This window comes from Pezoporus flaviventris, unplaced genomic scaffold (genome assembly GCF_033815535.1).
Source record: "Pezoporus flaviventris isolate CSIRO_AGI_PZ_B2104156 unplaced genomic scaffold, CSIRO_AGI_Pfla_v1 ptg000005l, whole genome shotgun sequence".
Classification (NCBI taxonomy): domain Eukaryota; kingdom Metazoa; phylum Chordata; class Aves; order Psittaciformes; family Psittacidae; genus Pezoporus; species Pezoporus flaviventris.
In genome coordinates this window covers 20,847,618-20,860,164 of record NW_026892553.1, presented here as the reverse complement: position 1 = coordinate 20,860,164, position 12,547 = coordinate 20,847,618, and the positions used below count along the sequence as shown (strand labels likewise).

At 52.5% G+C, this 12,547-nt stretch overlaps 1 protein-coding gene across 1 annotated transcript; it reads left to right on the top strand.

Moving 5' to 3' along the window:
- Positions 1 to 3,694: 3,694 nt before the first annotated feature.
- On the top strand, positions 3,695 to 6,920 carry AGTR2 (angiotensin II receptor type 2). The gene is made up of 2 exons (XM_061446255.1): positions 3,695 to 3,758; positions 5,309 to 6,920. The coding sequence occupies exon 2, from the start codon at positions 5,373 to 5,375 to the stop codon at positions 6,489 to 6,491; it is 1,119 nt and encodes a 372-aa protein (XP_061302239.1). The 5' UTR covers positions 3,695 to 3,758; positions 5,309 to 5,372; the 3' UTR covers positions 6,492 to 6,920.
- The last annotated feature ends 5,627 nt before the right edge of the window (positions 6,921 to 12,547 follow it).

Here is a 12,547-nt window from a genome sequence, read left to right as displayed (position 1 = left end):
AAGGTCCCTTCCAATAGAAACCGGTCTCAGATTCTATGAGGTGATGATCCCAGGTACATCCTGTGTGTGTTGCAATGCCCAGTGGTCCTGTGCCTCTCCAGCTCCATTATCCTGAGCACCATCGCTGCAGTCAGAAGTAGCTGGCATCACTGCCTCATTGGAGGCAGCAGAGCCAAGGTAAAGACCTGCTCCTTGAGAAAACCGACCACACAGTTGTTCTTGCTAGCTACTTTTTTAATGAATACCTTCCTGCTGTGGTCCCCTCTTTATCAGCATTCAGGTCTTGGGTTGTCTTTTCGCAGCTCAGCTCCTGGTGCTCCATGCAGGGTGTTGGTTGTCTCACCCCAGCGGGTAGCAGGGGTTTATGTTTTGAGTGAGGTAGCTCATCCTTCCTGCTTCAGTGGAAAGGCTGAGCCACCGCAGGTCTCCTGTTCAAATGGATCCCACCCATTGCATGACCATGACTGTGTTCTGCCTTTTCTTCAGTTCCTGATTTATCTGACAGCTGGGACTCACAGCGCACCCGCTGCACAAATTGTTTGTAGCTGATGTCAAGAGCCTTGCCTAGTGCTGTGGGTTTCAAGGAGCTGTTTTCTCTTCACAGGATCGAGGTCTGATGCAAGCAGTGCAAACATCTCCTTTGGGAAGGTCTTGCTGCTCTAATGAGCTAAAGGACCAAGGTTTGCTTTCTTTAAGCTGTCTGGTGGGCAGATGAGAGGGAGCAGAATCACTCAATGGCTCTGCTGATTAAAAGAAGGATTAAATAAGTTGGAATGCCCAAGTGTCAGGAATTTTCTGACTTCCTTAAAGGTTTATCCAGCTGGTGAACTCCCTTTTGTGTGGATCTCAGCTGTTGTATTATGTAAGAGAAATTCCTGACAAAACCACATTTAAAACTGATGCTTGCAGCAAGTATAGCTGAAAAGAGCGAAGGAAGGAAGGTTTTTAAAGGATCTCTGCACAGAGACCCCTGGGTAGTTCATAGCTCTCTAGAAGTGGCTGCAGAACCCTAGCTCTTCTGAAAAATAAAGCATTTTGTTACCTTTTCTTTTTACAATTTACTTTTACCTAAAGTAAATTGCTTCCACATACTTTAAATGCCAGATATACTGTACATATTAATATATATCAATATCAATGCCAGATAGATTAGATATATTAATATATAGATATGTTAATAATAAAGCAGAAGTTACACAGGAGGGAGCTCTTTCCCACCAGCTGCGGGCATCAGTGTCATGACTTGATACAATCCCAGAAAAGTTCGTGTTGGAAGGGACCTCAAAGCTCCTCCAGCTCCAACCCCTGCCACGGGCAGGGACCCCTTCCACTGGAGCAGCTTGCTCCAAGCCCCTGTGTCCAACCTGCCCTTGAACACTGCCAGGGATGGGGCAGCCACAGCTTCTCTGGGCACCCTGTGCCAGCGCCTCAGCACCCTCACAGGGAAGAGCTTCTGCCTAAGAGCTCATCTCAGTCTCCCCTCTGGCAGGTTCAAGCCATTCCCCTTGGCCTGTCCCTCCATCCCTTGTCCCAAGCCCCTCTCCGGGTTTCCTGCAGCCCCTTTTAGGTAATGAACCTCTATTAAACTTTAGGTATCAGACTTCTGCTGCTTCTCCCAGCAACTGCTCTGGGAGAAATGAGCAGCAGCGAATTACCTGTGGTGATGAACTGCTTCTAACGAGCGCTGTGCGTGGCTCCTGGTGTGACCTGGCCGAGCAGCTCTCTCCTTGGCTGCGCTTTGGCCACAGCAGCGCGAGCAGGATTTAGGCTCTATGCCCACTGTGGGCAAGCCACGAGGTTTGGCTGTCCCGGGGGCCATGGCTTGGAGCTGTGCTGGGGAAGAGAGCTCTGGGCAAGTCCTGCTGCCTTCAGCAGGGCCAGGATGCTGCAGTGCTCCCTCCTCCTCAGTGCCCGCTGCCTTTAACCGCAGCGGGAGCAGTGTGTTTGCAAAGCCGCTGCCGTGCTTGTTTCCTTTGCTGCTTTTAGTAACTTGTAAAATGATTGCAGCCAATGATTTGAATAAACAATGTCATGCAGGATAACCTCAGTCTTGGCAGCACTAGTGCCTCGACACAAACATCTCGTCAAAGAAATGCTTTGGAAGAGTTTCCTGCCTGCTGGAGGTGGAAGGGGCATCCCTCTCCCGCCCAGGCTGCCTCTGCCCCACTCTAAGCTAATGCAGACATAAACGCCTTCAAAAATTGACTTCTTCAGCATGGAAGGTCCACTGTATGGGACCAGAGCTCTCTGACACCACACTCTGATGGATCCAGGCTGGGTGGCCCTTGTGTTCCACTACAGTGGGAATGAGGAACTCATGTAACAGTGTATGGAGTGCTTGGGAAGCCAGCTGCAGGAGGGCTGCTTTCAGTGAGTGCATGCAAAAAGTTTGTGATTGGCATGATGGAAATGTGGCACCAGTGGGATGGACATCACCGCTCCCTGAAGGGCGTGGGATCCCAGCTCCTGCCTCCGGACACCAGGGATTCAGGGCATCCTGCTGTAAACCAGCACCCGAGGGGCCAGAGCCACATTGACCTGTGCTGGGTGGTGCATCCCGGGAAGCACGTGAGTGAGAGAGTCCTGTCCCCCTCCTGCATTCTCCACAAGGAACAAATCAAGCTGTGAATGCAGTCTGCATCTGGATCCATGTGGCTCTGAGGATTTGGATGGGGCTTGGAGCAAGCTGCTCTAGTGGAAGGTGTCCCTGCCTGCGGCAGGGGTTGGAGCTGGAGGAGCTTTAAGGCCCCTTCCAACACAAACCAGGCTGGGGTTCTATGTGCAGCTTTGCCTGGGAAGCACAGCACACGCGTCCCCAGTGCACAGGCTGCTGCTGCTGCAGAGGTCGCGCTCGGGGTATCAGGGTAAAACGTTTAACACTTACGGACACTCACTGGCAGTGTTTATCCTGCAGGAGCCTCTCTGCTGCTCCTGCCAGGGAGCGGAGGCTGGGGCCAGGCGCAGCGTGGAACACGGGGAAGAAGCAGATGTGAAAGCTCAGTGAAACCGATGTGAACCCCCAGCCATCCCCATCTGCTTCCTCTGGCCGCGTGGTACCCCAGGGCAGGCTCAGCGCCAAGCCTGCTCTCTGCCACGTGGCCCCGTCCCGCTGCTCCCCTTGGCTCAAGCAGCGCGTGTGTCTTTGCAAGGACTCAGGCAGTGGCTTCCTGTGTTGTTAACGGGGGGTACAGGGTCAGCCCCCTTGCACAGGCAGTGCTGCTGTGGATGCTGTGCGCTTCCTCTGCTTTCTGCCTCGGTGTGTTCACATGACGGTCAGCCCTGCCGGCACTAACAGCCTATTCCACTCTTTATCGTGTTGGCAAGTGCTGGGACTCCACAGAGCTCATGGGAGTTCTCTCCATGAATCCTTGCACAGAGGCTAGCACGTGTGCACCGAGTACATCTGAGGGGCAGGAGGGGTTTGATCCACCAGAGCTGCAGGAGGGAACTGCAGAGCTATTGGTGGGGTTTGCCTTTTCCTGGCTTGCTGCTGCTCTCTTTTTTTAGGTTGCCTTGCTCCTCTCCTCTGATTTACTGCATGTGCTCACGTGGCCTTGGAAAGGGGGGTTCTCCCGCTGCTCTGCTTCCAAAAGGAAAAGAAGCTGGCAGGCGTTCACATTGCAGTTCTCGAGTTATGTAGGTTAAAGTCTCCCAGTGGGAAAACGGAAGAGATGAGCGCGCAGATTGCTGGTGGTGACAGCGGAGGAAAGGAGCACGTAACTCTAGAGCTGCACCCGGCCGGACGCGAGCTGTGAGAGGTACGTTTTCTATCTGCCCTTAGAACACAATCCCCATTGATTTCATTCGATTTGTGGTAAAATGCTTCGTTGTGTCTTGAGGAGTAGCAGCAGTGACCAGTTTCGAAGCCGATTCTCAGCCACCAGTTGTTGATGTGCGGAGGGGGGAGCGTGTTTGTCAATAAAAACTTGTTCTCAGGAAGGTAGCTAAAATTAACTGTGGTGTGGTCCCTCTAGTAGGAATAAGTGACATATGTAATGCTTTGTGACAACTTCTGAGCTTCCGTATGTTAAGGTGAGAGCGAAATGGGGCTTCAGACCCTCTCCTGGATCTTTGTTGTTCCCAAACCAAAAACCTTTCCTCTCTTTAAGACCTGTTTGATAACAGAACATGGGTTTGTGATCCAGTTCTGGGGACTTGGAATACCGGCACTCTGCACAGATGTGCATTAATATCCTCCTACTGAACTCTCGTCGTTGAGACAATAGAATTAATCTTTTGCCAGTATATTCAAAGTAGCACATTGCATATTTTGCATCAAGCAAATGGTACGCTCATAACGGCACATTACTCTGTTAACACAGAAAAATGGGCTGGAAACGATCAATTGCCTTCTGTTCATTGAGAAATCATTACCCAGCTCTGTTGTCTTGGTCAGAATTCCTGTTCAGAACACTTAAATGCCTGGTTCCATAAGAACTTGACTAAAAGGATTTTTCTCTATGATGTAAAATAGAATATCTGGCTCTGATATCTGCTTTATTGCCTCTGAAGTTTGAAATGTGCCCTGCTTGGAGTGCAGACACGAGCTCTTGAACCGTATCACAGGCACACTCTCCTATTTAGCTGGTTTTTAGCTACGTCTCCACCTCCTGAAACCCAGACTAAATGAGTGGCAAATACTCCTGTTCAGTCCAGTAGCTGTGAGGACTGAGTACTTGTATCTACATTGGGAATGTTTCTTTTACTCTGATTAAAAGCTGACACAAGGGCAGGAGATGCTGATTTGCTTGGAGAAGGACTATGACAGTGAATGATGCTTAGCAAAGACCCTTCAGTGTCTGTGTAGCCAGCCCTGTGAATTGAAGCAAGGTCAAAGCTTCCCTTCCTATAGCCTTGTTAAAGGCTGTGAGCTCCTGGGAGGCCCTCAGGTGTGAAGTGCCTGATCCCCACTGGTGAGCGCTGCCTTTCCACATCATTTTAACTGTGCCGAGCCCTGGAAATGGTGTCAGAAAGCTGAGAAAAGGATCCCAAGGATCTCTGGTGCTGCCTTTGGTCACCGAAGTCTCTCCAGCTCCTGAGTCAAGAGCCCTTCTGCTCTGCTGGTGGCAGAAAGCCCCATCTGTAATCACAGATAAACCCCAGCTGCTCGCTTCTCTGCCAGGCTGCTTACAGAGGGCTGTGACCTCCCTGGGGTAACTGCGTGCTGGCAGCGGGGCGGGGGAGAGGGCTCCGGCAGGGATGGCAGCACTCGGATCACCGACAGCACTTCAATGGGCTTTGGTCTGGTGTGACCGTGACCCCAGCGCTAAGCCGGCTGCGCGGCTAACACGTGCTTTCTGGTGTGCAGGTGAGCGATGGGATAGAACGGTGCTGCTGGCGCACGGACCGCGCGCAGAGCCTCCCTCTCCACCATGCAGAGCAACTACTCCCTGGTCGTCACCCCCAGAGGAAGCCTCCAAGTGCTCTACGCAGCCCTGACAAACGCATCGGCCGCGGCGCGCTCCCCCGCTCCCTGCCCGCTCACCTCTTCACGGTACCAGTTTTCCCTCATTCCAGCGCTCTTCTCCGTGGTCTTGGCGCTGGGGTTGGTTGGCAACAGCGTGGTGGTTGTGGTGCTTTGTCGGCACAGCGGCCCCAAAACAGTCGCCAACATCTACATTCTCAACCTGGCCGTGGCAGACCTGCTGTGCCTCGCCACCCTTCCCTTCTGGGCTACCTACTATGCACAGGGCTACAACTGGCTCTTTGGGTCTCTCATGTGCAAGATCTCCAGCTCTGTGCTGTGCTTGAACATGTTTGCAAGTATATTTTTCATCACCTGCATGAGCGTGGACCGGTACCACGCTATTGTCCATCCTATGCACTCTCAAAGGAGAACTCTGCAGAAAGCTTATTTCACAGCACTGGTTGTGTGGGGCCTCGCCTGTTTGTCCTCCCTCCCAACCTTTTATTTCCGGGACACCCACTCCATCGAAAGCTTGGGGGTCAATGCTTGCATCATGGCCTTTCCGCAGGAGAGCTACGCACGATGGGCTGTGGCAACAGCCTTCCTGAAGAACGCACTGGGCTTCTTCATCCCCTTGACGGTGATCACCACGTGCTACGTGCGGATCAGGAAGCCCCTGCTCAGAGCACGGGAGTTTGGGAAGAACAAGCAGAAGAGGGACAAAGTCCTCAAGCTGGTGGCTGCTGTCGTCGTGGCCTTCTTGATTTCCTGGCTCCCGTTCCACGTTTTGACGTTTCTGGATGCCTTGGCTCACATGAGCATCATCAGCAGCTGTGCGGTGACAGGGCTCATCGACACAGCGCTGCCGTTCGGCATCTGCATGGCCTTTGCCAACAGCTGCATCAACCCGCTCCTGTACTGCTTCATCGGGAACCAGTTCCAGGAGAAGCTCCACCGCTTGTTCAAGCGAAGGGTTTATCAGCTCAACAGCCACCGGGAGAGCTCTTCCCTGAGGAAAGGGAGCTGCTTCAGAGATGCTGAGACCCCTGTGGGCAGGGAAGGGGAACCCGAGTCCCTGCTGTAGGCACCGGGGCATGATGTGGGTGATGTTGGTGATGCTCCTCTGTCCTGGTCCTCTTGCGCCCATTCATTCACCAGCAGTTTGAAGAATCCCTTTTTCACATGTGGAGATTTATTCTTCCTTCGTTTCCACAAGGAGCACTCCACAGAGGAAGACTCTGGCACATAAATGTTGTTTTAAATACCAGCTTGTGCATGGCTCAGATCAGGCAAGAGTTTAGTGCAACACCAAAAGACAAAACACACCAAAGGACCATTGCACAATAGCTATAATTGTGTAGGTGCTGAGTATTATACCCTAAGCTGGTTTTCTAAAAGAGATTCTCACTAGAGAATGTGTAAATAAATAAAGCAGTGTGGATACCTCTGTATCTATCTGTAAGAAAATATTGTGACCTCTATTATATATATGTATATATAATTTTTTTATATACATGGCTAGGGATGTCATAAGTAAAATGCATCAAAGGTACCTCCTGCTTGCCTAGGCCTGGGATCATGAGGACACGGTTCTGCAACCTGCAGGAGGCAGGAGCATATTCCTGGGGGAAGTACAGCCACTTGCATGCCTTTCTACCCTTCTCCTAGCAGGTGACAGGTTCCCAGGCCAGATGGTTTGTGCTTTGACCCAGTGTGGTCACTTTTGGCAGTGATGCCCTGATGTGCGGAGTCCCACCGCCACGTGGGCACGCTGAGACCCACCGCAGCCTCAGGGGAAGGTTCTTGCTGATTGTCTGCCCTTCTTGCACCTCTAACATCGATTGCCACTGTAATTCCAGGGTACTGCGTACAGAAACCCTGGGTCACTCTGTCTTAACACCCAGAAGCAAAACCACGGTGTGACTCCCAAGGCTTACCCACAGCCCAGTGTGGCCGTTCACTCATTTGTAAGTAAAAGAAAAAGGGGGTAAGAAAAGTATTGGGCAAATCCTGATTCTGGTTTGAGCATTTGAAGTTTTCTTTTTGCTGGAGATCCTTTCATAATATTTGATAGGCTCAGTCTCAAAGAGCCCCTTGCTCAATGGCCAGCGGGCTGTCCTCAGGCTGGGTGACTGAATGATCTTTAGCTTCAAGGGATTGTCTGCATCCCTTGCAGCTTGCAGTAGCAGGTTTGGGTCCATGGGTCAGAAATTACACCTGTGGGTTGGGAAACCAGGAGTTGTGGCCTCCCTGGAAGTGCCAACACTGGCTGGTGCCTGGAAGCCAAGGAAACCCGGTGCAGGAGCCATCCATCACTGTGACGGTGGGGGTTAGTTCCTTCATGGAAATTGGGATGATGCAGGAGAAGTGCCAGTCTCAGAGTGATGTGGGATGAAAAGTTTGTGCAGAACTTGGCAAAATGGGGCCTGACCACGATAGCCCCTGATCGCCGCCCTGGTCTGGGGTATTCTGTAACGGGGTATGTAGCTTGTCCCAGAAAGTGGAAGAGGAGCCATTAAAGCCTCTCCCTTGGAATGCTTGTGTTGAAAATGTTCCCAGGAGCCAAGAGTGTCTGGGGAGTTGGACGGGTCTGGAAGGACAAACTGGTAATTGCTTAGCAATGAGCACAGCAATGCAGTCGTGCTCCAGCAGAACAAACCATCCCAGCAAGAAAACCACCTGGTGCGCAAAGTGCCAGCCTCGGAGCAGTAATGAGGGGTTGTGGAGGCTTTGCTGCAGGGCAGGGCAGTGATGAACGCATGGGGCTTGGAACTTAATGATCTCAAGGTCCTTTCCAGCCCTCACTGTTCTATGATTCTATGATTACCTGCTACCTTTGTAGTCTCAAAAACAAAAGCTGAACTGCTCCATCTGCCCCGGTGGTACCTGGGCTTCAGCTGCACCCACCTGCAGTGTGAGCAGGGACCGGGTTTTCTGCTCATCACTTTGGACCTGCTCAAAAAGAACAGTTTCTAACAAGGATCATGTACTCTGCTGGTGTGCAGAGACAGGGAAATACTGCAGGAATGTGAAATCCAGCTCCGGCTGCATTTGCACCTGGGAGAAGCTAGAGATATAAAATGTCTTCTAATACCTAAGGGGGGTGCAGGAAACCTGGAGAGGGGCTTGGGACAAGGGCCTGTAGGGACAGGCCAAGGGGAATGGCTTTAACCTGCCCGAGGGGAGACTGAGATGAGCTCTTAGGCAGAAGCTCTTCCCTGTGAGGGTGCTGAGGCGCTGGCACAGGGTGCCCAGAGAAGCTGTGGCTGCCCCATCCCTGGCAGTGTTCAAGGGCAGGTTGGACACAGGGGCTTGGAGCAAGCTGCTCCAGTGGAAGGGGTCCCATGGGCTGGGACTGGAGGAGCTTTAAGATTCCTCCCAACTGAAACCATGCTGGGATTCCATGGTTCTATGAAAATGAGGATGAAGCCTTCCCAAGGAGTGAGCAGCACGGCAGCATCTCCCAGTGCTGCAGCTGCAGGGCAGGGAGGAGTGACCATGGGCAGGGCTGCAGCAGCCGCTGCACTCGTGTTGCCCTCCTGGAAACAGGGACACAAAAAAAGAACATTCAGTGGGAGGCAAATTCCTTCTTTCCAAGCGCAGGTTCAAAAGCAGCCTCCCCCGGGGTCACATTCTGCAGGAGGGACCAACCAGGCGGCCCCCGGGGCCGCAGTGTGACATTTGTGTTTGCCAGACCTGCCTTGTGCCTCCCTTGGGTCGTGGATGTGAGCAGTGCTGTCAAACAAACATCCGAACGCCTGTCTGGAGAGGAACCTGAGACGGGGGAGGTCTCGCATCAAGGGGGTTGCTTTATTTTTGGAGCAGATTGCGTAACGTTGAGCTCTGTGAATTTCCCCTGCCCTGCCAGAGCTTCTCATGGGAGTTTTCAGGAATTTTTAATGGAAAAGGTTGCTCCAAGCCCCTGTGTCCAACCTGGCCTTGAACACTGCCAGGGATGGGGCAGCCACAGCTTCTCTGGGCACCCTGTGCCAGCGCCTCAGCACCCTCACAGGGAAGAGCTTCTGCCTAAGAGCTCATCTCAGTCTCCCCTCTGGCAGGTTAAAGCCATTCCCCTTGGCCTGTCCCTCCATCCCTTGTCCCAAGCCCCTCTCCAGCTTTCCTGCAGCCCCTTCAGGCACTGGAGCTGCTCTCAGGTCTCCCCTTCAGGAGCCTTCTCTTCTCCAGGCTGCCCCAGCCCAGCTCTCTCAGCCTGGCTCCAGAGCAGAGCTGCTCCAGCCCTCGCAGCAGCTCCATGGTTGGGAGATGGGATTGTTTCCTGCAAGGATCAGTCAGTCTCTGTCATATTTACGCAGCAAATCCCATTTGCTGCTTCCTTTTCTGTCTGTAGCTGATCGCTCTCAGCTTAAGAGAACAGTGGGAAGAATCTTCAGTCCAAAGTGAGCATCCCACATGTGTCCCTGAGCTGACTTGAGCACAGGATTTCAGCATATGGAGCAAAGTCCCTGGCATTCATTAGCTTGAGCTAGTGCTGGGTGGTGAGCTAAAGGCTTTGTTTGTGTAAGACACGCAGCCAGAAGTGTTTGGTACAGCACGTTCTCCCTGAGAAGCCAGCACAGCCCGAGCCTGTGCTGGCACCGAGCGCTTGCCCCGCTCCTCAGGCCAGGTTTTGGGCAGCAGTATCATCTTGCCACCCTGCAGCCGCCTGCCCCAGCTTGGCTGCCCCGCACCACACATCCCGAGGTGCCGTGCACAAGGGAATCGCTCACAGCTCCCCCTGAAAACGAGGACTTCTGGATGCTGCCTTGGAGCGGTGCTGGCAGGAGCGCAGGAAACCCAAAGCGTGGGGATTGAGGTGGTTTGGCAGCGATCCCTGCTCCGGCAGCTCCCTGCTCCCATCCCACATCTCCTTCCCTCGCAGGAAAATCACTGCTGGTGTTGGGCAGGGCTGCTCCGTTCAGCAGGAGCCTGGGATGTGCCTTCCTCACGTCTGCTGCCTGTGGGATCCGGCTGCCTACAACAGAGAGGGAATTGTGCTGGGGGCCATGGGCTCTGCTGGGAAGGGTTTGGAAGTCTCTTGTGCCTTTGAGTTACCGGGTACCTGTCTACAGAAGGAGCCCAGGCCTGCAGCATCACACATCTGGTCTGGGTACAAAGGGCAGCCTTGCTGCTTGGCAGAGCACCCACTGCAGCAGCAGGCTGGGGGGCAGTGCTTCCCCGTTTGATGGGCTTCATTGGAATCGAAACAGGAAAGAGAGAAACCCCAAACCCAACAAAAAACCTGAGCCCAAATTGAGATTTGTTTATGGAAAACTGCAGGTTTATGTGTGTATGTAAAGTGAAATACTTAACCCTGTGAGATACCTGCAGCAAACTGCTGCATTCACCTCACCTAGTGAGGTCTGAGATCTTCTCCCACACTGGGACTTCTACATCTATCACTATCTCTTTGCAGTGTTGAGGTACCCTCAGCTTTGCTGCCATGCAAAAGCAGGGCTGTGGGGTGCTGGGTCCGTGTTTTAATGGGGGCACTGTGGACAATAAGGATGGGAACCAGGGGGGCTTATGTCTTTTCTGCAGGAGAAGCACAGAGGCACCTCCCCACAGCACCTTGGTAAGCCACAAGAGATCCATCCATCCGTCCATCCATCCCTCCATCCATCCATCCTCCATCCATCCATCCATCCATCCATCCATCCATCCCTCCATCCATCCATCCTCCATCCATCCATCCATCCATCCATCCATCCATCCATCCATCCATCCTTTCCTTCTCTCCTTCCTTCCCTTCCTTCTCTTACTTCCTCTCTGGGCCCAGGCTGTAATCCTGCGCACTTCAGCTATCAGCCCTTACATCTGTCAAAGACCATAGATGGTGGTGTAAGTCCTTCAGTTTCCAAAACCAGCTTTTCCAGCCTTGCTGTCTGCCCCTGGGAGTGTTGTGGGGCTGGAAGCCAGCAGACAATTGCACAGGGCTGGCTAAAATGCTTCTGGACCTTAGTCTTGGACTGGAGAGCCCTGGGACAGGAGCAAGCCAACATCTCTCCTTGCCTCTTTCAAATGTTTACTTTCCATTTCCTCTTCGGCTGAGGCAGATCTGGGTTTGACTCTATAAGCTCTGGACAGAACTCTGTTAATCTCCAAAACATTTTACAGGGACAAAGCAGAGGGATATGGAAGTGGATGAGGGTCACGACATTAATTTCCCTGCTGTGAGATACACCCGAACTTCTCCCCTCTCCCCCATGATAACCAGTAGCTCTTAGCTGAAGCGAACACAAGGTTGGGAAGCTCCACTCCACAGCACAAGCAGTTGCAGGAAGCCTGGATCCAGGAGGGGGGGTTGGAATTTAAAGTTTAAATGTTGTGTTGTTTCTATAGCAACCAGCAAGACCCAACCCAGTGAAGCAAACAGTGCAAACGTGGCTGGTCCAACAGGGCTGCAAAGGGAACATGACAGGCAGCTGAAATGGACCAGAGGACAAGGCTGTCCCTAGGAATCACAGTCACCTTGGAACATGCAGGAAACCTTTCTCGCAGGACAGGAAATGGTATAACCCTTAAAAGCATTTAGACAGAGATTTAATGTGTGTATGAGATACAATTGCCATTGAATGATGTGTGAGAGAGCTTGCAGAGACTTAATGCAATGAAATGGGAAGATACCACATCCATATGACATATCCTTAAGGAAACAGGACCAGAACGTTATTATAGCTGTTCAAACCGTAAGAGTGTCTTCAGCATTCCCTAGGGATGCCTCTGAAGCTCTCTGCCCACACATAATGCAGCTCATCCATCATGGAAGGAAGTCCATGCACATGAAGGTGTTCTCTGTGCTGAGCTCTGAAATAACTTGGTGTGCCCTAAGCTTGCCCCCTGGTGCTCTGCTGCGGGATGGCTTCTGAGCCCTGCCCCAGGCTAGCCGGGATGCCCCCGCTAGCCGGGATGCTGTGCAGCCACAACACACACCCTCCTCCAACCAGCACAGCAAAACATCTGCGTTAAGCACTGGGACAGCATCCAAACATGCAGCTCTTTCGCAAGGACAGGAAGGTGAACATTCTCGATACAGCGTGTGCTAGGCAGGCAGCGGTGTCCGGGCACAGTGGAAAGGACGTCTCCGGAGGAAACGAAGCACTTCATCTGCAGTGTGAAAGCTGTTGCTTCCCGAAATCTTTG

Bases quoted from the DNA above. Each gene is read 5' to 3' on its own strand.
- AGTR2 (XM_061446255.1), top strand. From the start codon at position 5,373: ATGCAGAGCAACTACTCCCTGGTCGTCACCCCCAGAGGAAGCCTCCAA.